The sequence below is a fragment of the Phytophthora sojae genome (assembly GCF_000149755.1).
Source record: "Phytophthora sojae unplaced genomic scaffold PHYSOscaffold_1, whole genome shotgun sequence".
In the NCBI taxonomy this organism is placed as follows: Eukaryota; Oomycota; class Peronosporomycetes; order Peronosporales; family Peronosporaceae; genus Phytophthora; species Phytophthora sojae.
In genome coordinates this window covers 5,272,882-5,286,832 of record NW_009258115.1, presented here as the reverse complement: position 1 = coordinate 5,286,832, position 13,951 = coordinate 5,272,882, and the positions used below count along the sequence as shown (strand labels likewise).

Here is a 13,951-nt window from a genome sequence, read left to right as displayed (position 1 = left end):
CCCTTCGCGACGTGCTGGAGATTTTGAAGAAGAACAAGCTGTACGTGAAGCTCTCCAAGTGTGTTTTCTGCGCTGAACAGATTCCATGTCTGGGTGATTTTGTCGGTCGGAATGGAGTTCGTATTGATCCTGACAAAGTGCAGACTATCCATGACTGGCCTGTACCACGAACCCAAGAGCAGCTTCACAGTTTCCTTGGTTTGACGGGATACGTACAGCGGTTTTGTGAGCGGTACACCGAGCTTACGGCTCCACTATTCGCGTTGTTGAAGAAGAAGAATCATCGAAATTCGAAGATCACTCTCAACGCGGTGCAGCTGCAGAATTTCAAGGAGTTGAAACGCCGGTTGTCTGACGCTCCGGTTCTGCACTTACCTGATTTCACACAGCAGATGCATCTGCGAACGGACGCAAGTCAGTATGCTGTTGGCGGCGTGCTCTTTCAAGTCATTGAAGTCGAGCGCTCGATCGCGTACACGAACAGGAAGATGAACTCAGCCGAGCTCAAGTACCCAACGCAACAGCAGGAGCTACTCGCGATTGTCAATGCATTAGCTGCGTTTCGGATTTACTGTTTGGATCGACCGGTCATGGTAGAGACGGATCACAAGTCACTTGAAGGTATTTTCCAGCAGAAGATGGCGAACCGACGCCTTGCGCGTTGGTACGATATTCTGGCCGACTACCAACCCGTGTTTGCTTACCTACCGGGTGCTTAGAACGGAATCGCTGACGCTTTGAGCCGACGCCCTGACCTCAAACCTGAGACGAAGGATTTCCACGATTTGCTCGTCCCCGGCTTCAACGAGACCAGCTACCAGTTGCGTGTTACGGAGATCAAGCCTAGCAACGATCTGATCAAAACAATATGCGCTGGTTACGCAAAGGATAAGATCATCGATGATATTCTGCGCGCGATCAAATGACGTGGGACAACGTCGGTAACACGAGGGATATCGGAGAAGCAGTACAAGCCGTACTTCGAGGAGAAGAATCTGATATGGTATCAAAGCTCTACAGACGAGCAACCTCGTATCGTGGTCCCGAACATTGTGGCACTCAAACATCGCATCATCGCTGAAGTACACGATACCAATTACGGTGAGCATCCCGGCGCAGATCGCACATACCTGAAACTTCGCTCGGATTGGTATCGGTCACGCATGGCACGGACGATCAAGAAGTACATTGCAGACTGTGAGGATTGTCGGCGCAACAAACCGCGGTTAACGAAGCCACCTGGGCTTCTGGAACCATTACAAATTCCGGACGAAAGATGACGATCGATTTCGATGGACTTCATCACAGACCTACCGGAAACCAAGCGAGGACATAACTCAATTTGGGTGGTTGTTGACCGTCTCACGAAGCGAGCACACTTCATTGCGACGACGAAGAAAGTTGCAGCTCAACAGGTCGCGACGCTGTTCATCGACAACATTTGGAAGTTACACGGCATGCCTCAAGACATCGTGTCAGATCTCGACACGAAGTTTGTCTCTGGGTTTTGGAGTCAAGGGTTCGAGAACGTTGGGACCAAGCTGAAGATGACTGTTGCGTACCGTGCGCAAGGCGACGGGCAGACCGAGCGCACCAACCGCACACTCGAAGAGTACCTGCGCTGCTTCGTGTCTCCGCGTCAAGACGATTGGGATGTCCATCTCGCGAACGCTGAGTTTGCCATCAACTCCGCGGTCAACTCCAGCATCAAGATGTCACCATTTGAAGCTGACATAGGATATGTTCCTCGCAACCCTCTCGCAGCTGTCGCAGCAACAAGTCGACGCGGCCTGCGAGGAGGTCGACGTCAAGGTGTCCAGTTCACTGATCGACAAGAAGCAGTTCTTCGATGTCAAGAAGCCTTATAAGATGCTCAATCGCGGATGGCTGACGAGTACGACCGCGGAAGAACTGAACAAGTGTTCAAGGTCGGCGATTAAGTTTACTTGAGCACGAAGCACTTGGACACAGCCCACACTCTCTCGTCCCCAGGAAGTGATCCTACACGATGGCAGGGTTGGTCAAATTGTGGAAGCAGTCGTCGACAAGCGTCAACGCAAGGGAGGGATACAGTACCTCATTCGGTGGGTGGGTGAAGAGCAGGCAACATGGGAGCCGCTCGAGAACCTGCATCAAGTCGCAGGACTTATCCAGGAGTTTGAAGCGAATCGGCCAAGGCGGTCGCGTAAACGGCGACGGACAAGTTCGTAGACTCGCCGCGCTCACCAACTTTCAGTACACGAGATCAAGATACACGGCCGAGCGCGAAAAGTCAAGGTAAAAAGCTCAAGGTACACAAATCTCAAGATACTCGGCCCCAGCATACAAAGGTAAAGATAAAAGTTCAAGGTATATTTCAAGCATACAAAGTTCAAGATTCGAGTTCAAGGTATACCAAGTTCAAGGTAAATGTACGTGGCTATTATCGGAATTTATGTAATGTTGTGGATCCCAGCCAAGCTACTACGCGTGGTGGTGGACAACTCGGCGCACAAACTGTAAGCCGGCCAGCCAAGGTACCGCATATTCAAGCAGTGGCACGCGGACACCAGCATCATCCGAAGCGAAGCGACCCACGGACGTCACCTCCATCATGAAGGCACGCGCCCCACGCCGCGGAAACGGGAGATAGCCAGCACACAAGTACACCCCCGGGGCCAGCAGCAGATGATCAAGCCCAATACAGGTACCGACCCCGGTGACCTTGTGTTGGCGCTGGTTTACAGCAAGGGCGTCCTCGCAGATCTCGGGTTCGCCAGCCACGCGAGCAACCCGGTTGGCTTCGCGGACAAACGCCCAGAGGGTGTTCCAAGCGACTTCAACGACGATAACTTCAAGAGGTTCCTCCAGGATTTATCGCCATTCTAGACACGTCGGGTACGACTGGCAAATCGTAATACGCGACTACGGCGTAGTTTTGTGCTAGAACATGCTAATAGAATAGAATTGAGTTAGAACGTCGTGTTAGCTAATGTGAGCCTTCCGTTGCGTAGGTTACCTCATATAACAATCTCGCCCTTGCGGTAGGCGGAGGAGCAGGAGGAGGTGCTTGGGACTGGCGGGGAGATTGCGAAGTGTGCTGGTCATTCCCCGACCAACTGCCCTGAAGCCCAACACGTGGCTGCGGGAGCCCCTGTATTGATTAATATCCTTTCTAACATGATGTACCTCTAAACTGGTACAGCTGTCATATTCCTTACACTCACCCCTTCCCAAAATAGATGGGGACCTCAAATCTTGTCACGGTGCTGGGACGTTGCTTCAACATCGTCATCGCTCGTTATTCCTGTGCTCGTCGTCCTGGTCTGTTGCATTCGGTGCCCTTGGCGCTGCTGCAAGTTCATAACGATTTTATCGACCTACCGTGCACTCGTCTGCTCCACCTGCACCGCGACTCGCTTTACCGAGGGTCTGGGGAAGTATGGTGCGTACACGGCAGTCGGCGTCATGGTCTGCTGGACCTCGGCGTGCCTCGATCGTCTCGCGTGCTCAGCGAAAAACAGCGCCGGCTTCTCGCGTCACCACGGAGACGTGGCAGGTTTGGCTGATCTCCGACCGGCAAGGCTCTCATGTCACGCGCAACACGCGCTACTGGGTTGAATATGTCGTCGACCCTGGGAAGCTGGAAGGATCGTGGGAGCCCCGATGTGTAACAGGGTTACACGCAAAAGTACATGTAACTCTAACAGACACGACGTCTGATAGAGGTTCGAAATACTTTCTCGACCTTGGTGTAGACACACCAAACATGCTGCTCTCAGCCAATGAGCGACATGCATAGCATTGGAATTCTGCCAACCAGCCGTTGGCAGATTCCCAGTTTAGAATATTACATTTAGAGGAAGTCAGAAACATAAAACAAAAATAGCAGTTCTCATTTTAACCCAAAAACATTATTTGGATCGTTTATTTAGATTAATCTATACTCGGAGGCCCGAGTATAATTAACTCTAATTTAAACTAAGCTACGCTTCCTCACATACACGCACACACGTGTAAGCTAAAGTAGTGAGCCAAAGTAGGCCCATTACACGATGGCTTCTTGAAGAGGACGACTTCGGGGAGTACTTGGACCTTGTTGATGACTTCAAAATGCTGGCGGGGCCGATGACATTTGCAGAGTATGTGACCACTCGAACTGACACCTTCGCGCTCGCTATTGGCGGCTCGCCTGACGGGAGGTGCGCGTTCCATACTCTGCAGCATATCGCCAAGGCACTGGGGATTTCGGTGTGGTTTTCGCCTGCTGCTGTTGACAGCTTTTACGCCGCCCGGTGCGAACGCGGCCGCCCGATCCCTGAAGCTGCGGAACGTTGGTGCCACCAAACATGACCATGTTCAGAGAATACCGAGTTGCACTTCACGAGGAGCGAGGACGAGTACAACAAAATGCTCAAGAAAATAAAGGAGGAGTGGTCGAAGTGGACTCAACTGAGTCGGTTCAAGGCCTACTTTGAGAAGACGTGGCTGAACGTAAGGGTGTGGAGGTGGCAATGCTTTCACACGCCGAACGGCTTTGCCACCACCACCAACTCCTGTGAGTCGTCAATGCCGCCATCAAGCGCGACGTCACATTGCGTCGGAAGCTGAAGGTTGGGGCGCTGGTGGAGCAGCTGATGGTGCTGTGTACAAGTGAAAGTGTGCGCGCGCGCCAATTCGCTGCGTCAACAACCTTTTCGGAGCGTCTGTCTCGCCGCGCTCGAGCAATGACCCGCCAGGGGCTACTCTACGAGCAGCAGTACGAGCGCACCAGCATTGCCTTCCTGCTGAGCGATGCACCCTCCGAGCAGCAGAGCGACAGCATGAACGTGGTCTCGATCCCCTGCACCCGCATCTTTGATGTCCTGGACCGCCGCTCGAAAGAAGACCTTCCTGCGTCTGCTCAGCTAAACGTCGAGACTGCGAAGATGGAGCACCGCCGAATGCCAACATGCGGTTGGGAAGTCAATGTTGCCGCGCGCACGTGCCCTTGTCGTTTGTTCATGAAGCACGGGGCCTGCATCCATCTCCTGTACTGCCTAAATGCGGTTGGAAGCCTTGATGTAAAGGGACGTCAGACTCTGTTCTACCGCGGAACCAACAAGCGCAAGCGCGCTGCGGCTGCTGATGAAGCTGCTAGTCACGCTGCTGGACGGCCTCGACACAACTGGCAAGCGCTATCAATCGAGTGAGTGTCAACAATGTAGACCAGAAGAATTAGTCAGTCACAGAATAAATTTAATTCATACCTGGTCGTTAATCAGTGCTCACATAGTTGCAGCCGCTCGCCACCTCCTCCTTGTTGACGCCAAGCCGTATCCCCGTAGCGCGCGACCACTCCGTAGTTCTCTGCTGTTTTACGACTGTCGAATGATGTGGGGAGGGGAGCCCCTCCAAGCAGGTGGCGTGTAGCTCGTCCAACCCGGTAACGAGCAGCCCCTTCGCGCGAGGTTCCTTCGTCCGGCGACGTCTTCGTGGGACTTGGCGCCTTCATCGCGCTTGGCTCCTCCGCTACGCTCAGCTCCTTCGGGTCAGCGGCGAGCAGCTCCTCTGCGCCCAGTGGCGAGCAGCTCCTCTGCGCCCAGTGGCGAGCAGCTCCTCTGCGCCCAGTGGCGAGCAGCTCCTCCCAGTGGCGAGCAGCTCCTCCCAGTGGCAAGCAGCCCCTACGGGTCGGTGCGTGGAGCTCCGCTCCTCGTGCCCGACGCTGTCTTGCAGATTGGTGTCGGGCAGGTGTCACATCAGCAACAGGATGCCCGGCTTCTTGGTCTTGGCGGTGGAAGGCGAGGCAATCACTCGCTGGCCGTGGTTGTCACTACAGCTTCGCAGCACTTGATTCTGGAATGAGCACTGGACCACACAACGGGATGTACCGCATATTTGGTACATTCGAGGCCAAGGTGGATACACGAGGGTCTGCAACCTATAACGTGGCTACAGATCGGCTAGCCTGTCTCTCCTTTCGGTGCTAGTAGAGCTTTTGCAGTGTTGGGCTGAGTTCCAACAGGTGTTTATGGCATTTTCTCATCAATAACATTGATGGGGTCCAACGTTGCGAGATCGCTAACATTGACGCAATGCAAATTTTCCAGGCGTGAAATTTCATGTTTGGAGCGACTGGCTCACGACAGCTCTCATTTCAGAATCTACCGGGTAGGAAGCTAGCGCCCGCGCGCTCGCTCCGCCTCCGCGTCGTGCGACCGTCTGCAGTGGTCACCCGCTCAACCTTATTCTAATGTGTGCATGTCCTACTGCGGTGCTTATATGCATGTGTGTACTACGTATGCGGGAGCAAACGCCTTCCCAGTGCGTTGCGTTGCGTTAGGTGCGATGCGTGTTGCATGCAATCGAATGCGCTACCTTCTAAGCAGTCGTAAGCGCTTTTAATGCGCCTCTAGCCAACCGCGCAGTTAGGTTAAAGGGGGAGGGCGAGCGAACGCGTGCGCGAGCCTCGCTGAGCGCGTTCACCGATCGTCAATACCAGCCGATCAGGCGGGAGCGGGTCTGCGCGAGTGAGCGAAGGCGAGCGCTGCAACCCGATATTTTTTTTTCTAGACACCGCGCCTGGCCGAGCCGAGGACTTAGCGTAAGGCACGAGGGGGTGGGGCAGGACGCACAGCGGCGCCCCCCGAAGTGCCGTCGCTTAGTCCGCAGGCGAAAGCCAACGTCAGAGTGTCCTGCCAACTAGGAATAGACAACACGTGGCGCCCAGGTAGAGCTGCGCGTAGATCCCGTAGAGCCCATTCTCCTGCTGCATGTGTCGGCGCGTACACCATGACGCGCTTGCCGCATTAGCGGCGGGAGCTGTTGGGCGCCGCCCCGGGTGGTAATGCGCATACAGCGTGCTTCGCTGTCGTGCTGTCGTGCTGTCGAGCTGTCGTGGCGACGCGTGTCCACTATTGTTACGTTTGTAAACCAAATATTCTGCTACGAGAGATACCGTAACAATGTTAGGCAGAAGCACCATTGTTGCGCTCAATGTTACGCAACGCCAACATTTCAATGTTGCTTTAATCAGTGCCAGTTCATCCTGTCAAGATGATCAGTCGTAATGTAATCACTGATTACTAATCAGTATGATTGGTATGCCATACAGGCGTCCCCGGGCTAGTCCCGGCTGTATATTTTAATGTACCTCGCACAGGAAGTACAACAAGCTCTCAAGATTTGCGCGCTACTTCTGCAAACATATTGATTAAGATGAGTGTACAGCGAGACCTACTGCGACAAGTGGCACGTTGCGGGAATACCTCTACCGTATTCTTGAGCTCAGCTTGTAGTAAGTCAGTACATACTCATTTTTGTTCAGACCGCGTGAATCTGGTTGATTCGCAAACATCATAAGTACCACTGTGGCGAATAGGCCGGGGACGCCTGTACATCAAACGGACGGATTCATCAATACGGTATTTTTACATGCACATTCAATATTTTATTTTTGGGAAACCTCATAAGTTGACATTTTAACTACCATAACCGTATGCATGCCTGCATGTGGTCTTGATTATGATACCCCGTTGCTATCGGCAGTGCCAGTTCTATGGATGGGTCAGTTTGTTATTGGAATCGAATCAAACCGATTAATGACCATTTTTATCAGTTTGAAATGGCCTAAAGGGTTTTCTAACCATTAGAAATTGGCGTAAGTTGAAGTTGATGAGACCCTGAAAAGGGCATGGGCAGGATGCATGGTGGGTGAACGCCGGCTGCTCATTGCTATCATCGTGAAGGGTGATCGCCCAAAAGACGCGGCGCTGTTAGCTGCGGCACAGATGCTGCTAAATCTCTTGTTCACCAAGTTCTAGCCTTTTCAAGTGGGAGATGATATCGACAGCGGGGAGCCCGCTATCCGCCACGGGCGTGCATGTAAAATGAATGCATCTACCAGAATTTACCAGAAGTTGCAGCTACTTCAATTCCCAAAAGTTGTAGCTCTTTCATAGTCATCCATCGCCTGTCTGTCGAGTCAAACAGTAAATCGTCCGCTTACCGCTTGCTGCCTGCCCGCCTCCTAGTTCAAACGCCTTAAATGGCTACATATCCTGTTTCTACCGCCACGCCACGAGCAACACCACCAGCTCAGTGGGCTCTGTGCCAGCGGCTTCCCCATGCTTTTTACAGTGGATACGTCTCACCAGCAACTCCACTTCGAGTGTCTCGCATCGAGGATAGAGCTTCGTGTGAGTTACTTTATCCGGAAGAGCAAGTCGTCGAGCAGCCCACGGTACTGCGCCTACCGTCGCAGCGCATTTGTTCAGCTCAGTCGTTTTACGGCTACGGAGCATCCGCCGTAGCTGGGCCAGCGGCTGATATTTGCTTCGTTGATACAAGCGAGTGGAACATGAGCTCAATTAACTTTGCGAGGGTTGAACCCGAGCATTGGTATTTACCATGCCTTAAAGAGCAGCATTTTGTGTCGCCACTGTTGGCGCAGAAGGCATTGAACGACTTTGGGTGCCAACACGGTTACGCAATGGTTTACAAAGGAACGACCTACGATAAATTCCGACAGCGTCAGCTCATCCGCTATGGCTGCGATCGCCATGGGTCCCCCGACGTTCTTTGGTAGAAACAAGGGTGCAGCAACGTCGCAACGCAAGTACAGTAAAGTGTCTCGATAAGGAACGCCTGATATGAATAGAAAGATGAAGGTATATGCATGATTGAAGGTTTGTCTCGTCACATCAAATTCCCCTATGTACTGATTTACCGGCACGTGATGGGTTGGAGCGTGGTGAAAGCACGACATATCTTGCTACGCACACGGGAGGAAACCACTAGATCATGTGACATCGAGTCGATGTTCTTTCGCATGCCTGTGTGGACTCCGAATTGATCAGGCCGCCATCATGGCTAACCAAATAGTTAACGGGCAAGCGTCAAGCTAAAAGATGTAGCGGAGGATTCCTCCGCGACCTTTGAGTTAGCCACGAGGCTCGGTTCCGGAGCTCGGATTGGCGGAAATTTTCAGAAGCGAGAGGATGGGTGGAAGATGTGTGGCGTTAGCTCCCTAAAACAGTACATCAGACAGACAGTGGGTACAACAGGGGGATGATGACTTCCTGCAGAGTATAAAATGTAGCCCGTTCCTTATCGAGGCACTTTACTGTAGCAGAACGTGTGGTTGTAACGGGGTTACACGCACAAGTGGCTACAGCCACTTGTTACTCTAACAGATGCGATGTCTGTTAGAGGTTTGAACACTTCCTCGACCTTGGTGTAAGGTAAGCCAATGGCTACACACATTTACGACCATGGTCCATACACATTTAGGATTCCTATTGGCTGAAAGCAGCATCTTTTAGCCAATGAGTGACTTGCATGTTAGCAGAATCCTGCCAACCAGCCGTTGGCAGATTCCTAGTTTAGAATATTACATTTAGAGGAAGTCGGAAACATAAAACAAAGATAGCAGTTCTCATCTTTTACCAAAACCCGCTACTTGAAGCCTTTATCTTGTTTAAAGAATACTCGTGGATCTCGAGTATACTTAACTCAAATAAAAGAAACCTACGCTTCCTCATACACGTGCGCATACGTGTAAGCCGTAGCAGTGAGCCAAGGTAGGCCCATTAAAGTGACTGCAAGATGGAAGTGTACTTGGTTCGAAAGCTGAGTACTGACGGAGAGATTACGTGGGAGCTTCAGCATCGTGGACGAGCGCTAGAGCACAATCAGGCTCCTTCCTCCCACCCGGCCGCCGAGCTACTCTCTCTGATGCTGTTCGATTGGCAATTGAAATCGATAGTCAGACTGGGACAACTGCCCGCCAAACTATTGCACGACTTCTATTTGAAGACCCTTCCCTGATAATACACCTCGGGACGTCTACAATGAGCGATACAGAGCTAGTCTTGTCGCAGTAGGAAGTCTCTCACGAATGGATTGCCTATTGGAGAAACTGACAACTGGGCCGTACTACATGGACTACAAGCAAGATGAGGATGGAAGATTGACGCACTTGTTTTTTGCCAATGAGGAAGCCATTAAAATCTATCGTGTGAACTACGATGTTGTACTGCTCGATTGCACGTACAAGACCAACCGCTTCAACTTTCCTCTCCTGAACATTGTCGGCGTAACCGGTATGAACACAAGAATCCACATCGCACAAGTTTTTATCTCCGGAGAAACGGAGCCTGACTACCACTGAGGTCTACAGCAACTTCGAAACCTACAAGAGGCAAATGGTGTCCCACCGCCGCAAGTTTTTCTGGCAGACAGAGAATTAGCTCTGCTCAACGCGCTGGAGATTAGATTTCCTCACTCGCCGGTGCTATTGTGCATCTGGCATATTTTGAAAGATGTTCAAGCGTATGCCCGCCGACACTCATTCCCCAGGTAAGTCGACCCAGACACTGGCCGCTTGTGTGGCTCTTTGCCTCACGAGAGCTTTTATCAAGCTTTTGTTCGCGTGGTGAGCGCTCGTACAGAAGAAAATTTCAATTTCCGGCTGCGTGAGCTCTATCTTCTTCCGCCCGTAGAGGCTGCTTACGTTTCTGATGTATGGCTGGATATCTGGAAATACAGAATTGTGCGATGTTGGACAGACAAAGTCATGGACTTTGGCATGCACGCTACTTCGCAGGTGGCTCTTTGCGTTACGCGCGTTCGTGAGCAGCGGCAGTGGCCATGTGTGCGTTCAAAAAAGTGAGTTTAAGCGCCCAGCGCCGTCGCTAGTTGAGAAGTTATCGCTATTGCAGACCTGAGGGTTAGTAACGTTGGCTTACGCTGAGGTCAGTCTAAGGTTATCGTCAACATATGCTCAAGTGCAACTAAGCGAAATCGTTCGAAAAAACTTTGTGGAAGGGCCTGTTGTCAAGTTGCATGGACATACTATGCTGTCCCCTGAACAAGAATTCTAACTTCGGTGACCCATAACTGAGCAACAACGCGGGTGCCAGGACCAGGACACCCCTCACTACGCTTAGATTTGTGTGCTGTAACCCCTCTTCGAGTCTCGTGTCTGTATAAGCAAATTTGTTGATCTTCGAATTTTGGTTGACCTCCGAAGATCGTCGATTTTTGCAATAGATGACCCGTGTTAAAAACGGACTTAAGGTATTCGAAACATGCTTCTTACGACTGAAAAATACTTTGTAAAAAGTCGAGCCGTAAGTTATTCCATTTTTTTCTTGATCGCGAAAAATAAATTATTCTGTACAAATATTTCCGTATATTTGCAGTACAATCTTTTATTCGGAGGGCCAACTTGGCATGCCACCTTTTAGGCTACATAAGACGCTGCTGACCTGTGGTCACACACCATACAGGTGAGCATTATGCTCCACGTAGTGTTCCTCTGGCATCACCACCTGCACGAACACAACACAAGCTTGGTGAGCACCATGGAGACGCCGAGCTCCATCGCGCCCACCACTTCTCAGGTTATGAGCCCAAACCCTACATTCACACCGACCTCGACATCCAGCCAAACGACAACTTCCGTCATGTCGACGACTGAGGTTTCCTCGCCCGCGACCAGTCCCGTGCCTGTCCAAGAAGACATCGTGTTCAAAGCCGACCCAACCTTGCTGTGGGAGCGCATCTACCAAGACTTCGATCGCGACGCTGGTGTGAACACCGACATGATAACTTCGTACCTGGGGTAATGGACTGTCAGGGCGGTGCCTCGACCGACTCTGCCGCCAGCCAAGTGCCAAAGGCCAAGCGCCCTCGCCGCAGAGCGTCGACCAAGAAACATCAGCGTGAGGAAGAGAGGCAAAGGCGGAAGGCGGAGCCCAACGAGCGGAGAATGATTCTGCGCAAGGCCGGAGTGTGTGGGGATGCCAACCGCGCACGAAACGAACGCTCGCGGGAGATTACTTATCTACGGGATCCAATGGAGAGCCGACAGTCTCAAGAAAGGAAGGGGAAGAATGGACCGAGTTCTATTGCACGGGTGGATGTCAAACAGTCCTCGCAAATCATAAGTATACGGCAGGGACTAGCAGAGCAGCAGAAACGCCGACGCGAGGAGGCAGAGCGAGCGAATGTGCTTTTGCGACTCGCTTTGGAGCGTCAAACCAAGGTTGCGGACAGGTTTCGTAACTTGGAGAAGCGAGATACACAACTGGTACGGAACGGTACTTTTCGAGAGTTCTATTTTATTGACTTGTGTCGTGTGTCTATTCCACTTTGCAGAGAATTGAGTGTATGTCGTTAATGACATTAACTCGCTCAAAGCATCAAGTTGTAGATGTATTGCAGCTGCGTGGCGATTTGGCGGACTTCAATGGGCTCTTCCCGCGCCTCGAAGCCTCATACCCAAGAATTGACGACGTTTTCATTGCGAACGGATTGGCTGGAATGACAGTTGCGCCGGTCGACGTGCACGTTCGAGAAGGTGTCGATGGCAACTTCTTTGAGCTATCGACGTACAAAACACTACCATGTGATGTGCGTTCAAACTCGGAGGCAGCCTGGAGACACTTCAAAGGAGATGAGAAGCACCTTGGCAACGGCAGGTTGTACACAAAAACCGAGAAGGTACTCAAATTTTACCAACTTGCAGCAGGCGAAACAATGTACTAATGTTGTCTGCCATGATTTGACCCTTGCTCATCGCATACGGATCTCAACGAGCCGTTCACGCTCATCGCCGACTTTAAGAAGAAGATTGTTTCCAACAGCTCTCGGGCTGATGTCCGCGTCAAACAAGCTATCCGACGATATGTAAAAAAAAGACCGTGACGTCATCGCCTGGACCTCCCGCGCTGTGCCGATAGAGGTGAAAAACAAGCTGCTACGCGGACTCGCGTTCAACATGCGAGGGTAAGCTGTCACGAAGCGGTTTCCAGACTCGACCCCGGATCGGGAACTCTCCGTACTGCAGCTCTGCTACATGATTTCCATCGACCGCGACATAGAGACACTGGATGATATGCGCCGCATGACGGACTTCATGATAGTCAGCGGTGGTCAAAACATGCGAGACCATCGCGAGTTCATTGAGAACGCACTCATCGACCAAGCAACAGCTAGAAACTAACTTAAAATTTCAAGAACGACGCATTGGCACCCATGAACTTTCTGCAAACCAATCAGCAGAATCGCGAACCTCAACTTGCAAAGTACCAGTAGTGATACATACAAGCAAGATTTATGTTAAAAAATGGATGATGTAAGCTGCATACATCGTACGATTACCCCGAAATAGGAAACAAATTTCGAAAATGTGCTGGGCTAATGCGTAAAGTATACTTCTCCGTTCCACGAATGCATGTCCTCTCCAACATTGTGTGGTGTACATAAATACATATGATTGAACAAAATACGATTCAGCGTTCCTTATTTTCCAATGAAAACGCAAAAGCGCTTACGATGGCATCGGATTGGCCATTTGTTAACGCTGTTGTTGCGAGCCTAAAACAATGCTTTTACGCCCATAATAAATGTTCCTGGACGCAGTGAATGAAGGCGATCCCAACCATACCTTCTTGCTGGTAAGGCGACAAATAGTCAATGAATTACGGAGGAAAATGTGACGACCCTCACATTCTAGAGCCAGGAGCCCATCGCTGGCTTCTTTGAAAGAAGCAGTGGTGAGCTGTAAAAAAAAACATCAAGAAGCGCAGATTATGCGCTTGCATTTGCTAACCGCAGCACAGGAAACGGATAATTTGTTCACGAGAAACTGAGAAATGAAAATTTACTGCATACTTTCGTGGGACGGAGAAGGACAGCCTTAGCGCCCAGGTTTCCCAGATTCAGATTTAACTCAGAAAACTGATTCCACAGGTATTGTCCAAGTTTTATTCCAGGTTATCTACAGGTTTTTCAAACCCTGCCGAATCCGATGAAAGTAATCTATGCGACCCACATAAATTGCCTGACCAGGTATAATGCGCGTGGAAAACCTGGAAGAATCATGTGTGCGGAACTTGAGCAGAAGTGGACGTGACGGCGCTCAGTTCGTGTCGGAAGAGCTCTAGCCAATCAGTCTTCAGCAGTAGAGTCCGGGTTTCGTGCAGGT

At 51.2% G+C, this 13,951-nt stretch overlaps 7 protein-coding genes across 7 annotated transcripts in view; 4 read left to right on the top strand and 3 right to left on the bottom strand.

Moving 5' to 3' along the window:
• Positions 1–877: 877 nt before the first annotated feature.
• Positions 878–1,303, bottom strand: PHYSODRAFT_471006 (hypothetical protein; the record flags this gene model as incomplete). The annotated part of the gene is made up of 3 exons (XM_009517035.1): positions 878–979; positions 1,023–1,130; positions 1,175–1,303. 3 exons carry the CDS (start codon positions 1,301–1,303, stop codon positions 878–880), a joined length of 339 nt encoding a protein of 112 aa, XP_009515330.1.
• Positions 1,304–2,565: 1,262 nt separating this feature from the next.
• On the bottom strand, positions 2,566–2,817 carry PHYSODRAFT_383315 (hypothetical protein; the record flags this gene model as incomplete). The annotated part of the gene is made up of 1 exon (XM_009517034.1): positions 2,566–2,817. A coding segment is annotated over one exon (252 nt), but the record flags the coding sequence as incomplete, so codon positions are not given.
• A 1,215-nt stretch (positions 2,818–4,032) lies between these two features.
• PHYSODRAFT_474245 (hypothetical protein) lies at positions 4,033–4,332 on the top strand (the record flags this gene model as incomplete). The annotated part of the gene is made up of 1 exon (XM_009517033.1): positions 4,033–4,332. A coding segment is annotated over one exon (300 nt), but the record flags the coding sequence as incomplete, so codon positions are not given.
• A 57-nt stretch (positions 4,333–4,389) lies between these two features.
• On the top strand, positions 4,390–5,171 carry PHYSODRAFT_293692 (hypothetical protein; the record flags this gene model as incomplete). The annotated part of the gene is made up of 2 exons (XM_009517032.1): positions 4,390–4,473; positions 4,563–5,171. The coding sequence occupies 2 exons, from the start codon at positions 4,390–4,392 to the stop codon at positions 5,169–5,171; spliced, it is 693 nt and encodes a 230-aa protein (XP_009515327.1).
• Positions 5,172–5,239: 68 nt separating this feature from the next.
• On the bottom strand, positions 5,240–6,752 carry PHYSODRAFT_321748 (hypothetical protein; the record flags this gene model as incomplete). The annotated part of the gene is made up of 3 exons (XM_009517031.1): positions 5,240–5,642; positions 5,717–5,826; positions 6,594–6,752. 3 exons carry the CDS (start codon positions 6,750–6,752, stop codon positions 5,240–5,242), a joined length of 672 nt encoding a protein of 223 aa, XP_009515326.1.
• Positions 6,753–10,378: 3,626 nt separating this feature from the next.
• Positions 10,379–10,630, top strand: PHYSODRAFT_473805 (hypothetical protein; the record flags this gene model as incomplete). The annotated part of the gene is made up of 1 exon (XM_009517030.1): positions 10,379–10,630. A coding segment is annotated over one exon (252 nt), but the record flags the coding sequence as incomplete, so codon positions are not given.
• A 957-nt stretch (positions 10,631–11,587) lies between these two features.
• PHYSODRAFT_308999 (hypothetical protein) overlaps positions 11,588–13,951 on the top strand; it is a gene marked incomplete at both ends in the record, with an annotated part of 2,933 nt that continues 569 nt past the window's right edge. The window contains 2 exons of the mRNA XM_009517029.1: positions 11,588–12,052; positions 12,121–12,465. Of these exons, the coding sequence (XP_009515324.1) occupies positions 11,588–12,052; positions 12,121–12,465 (810 nt within the window). The remainder of the gene's footprint in view (positions 12,053–12,120; positions 12,466–13,951) is intronic.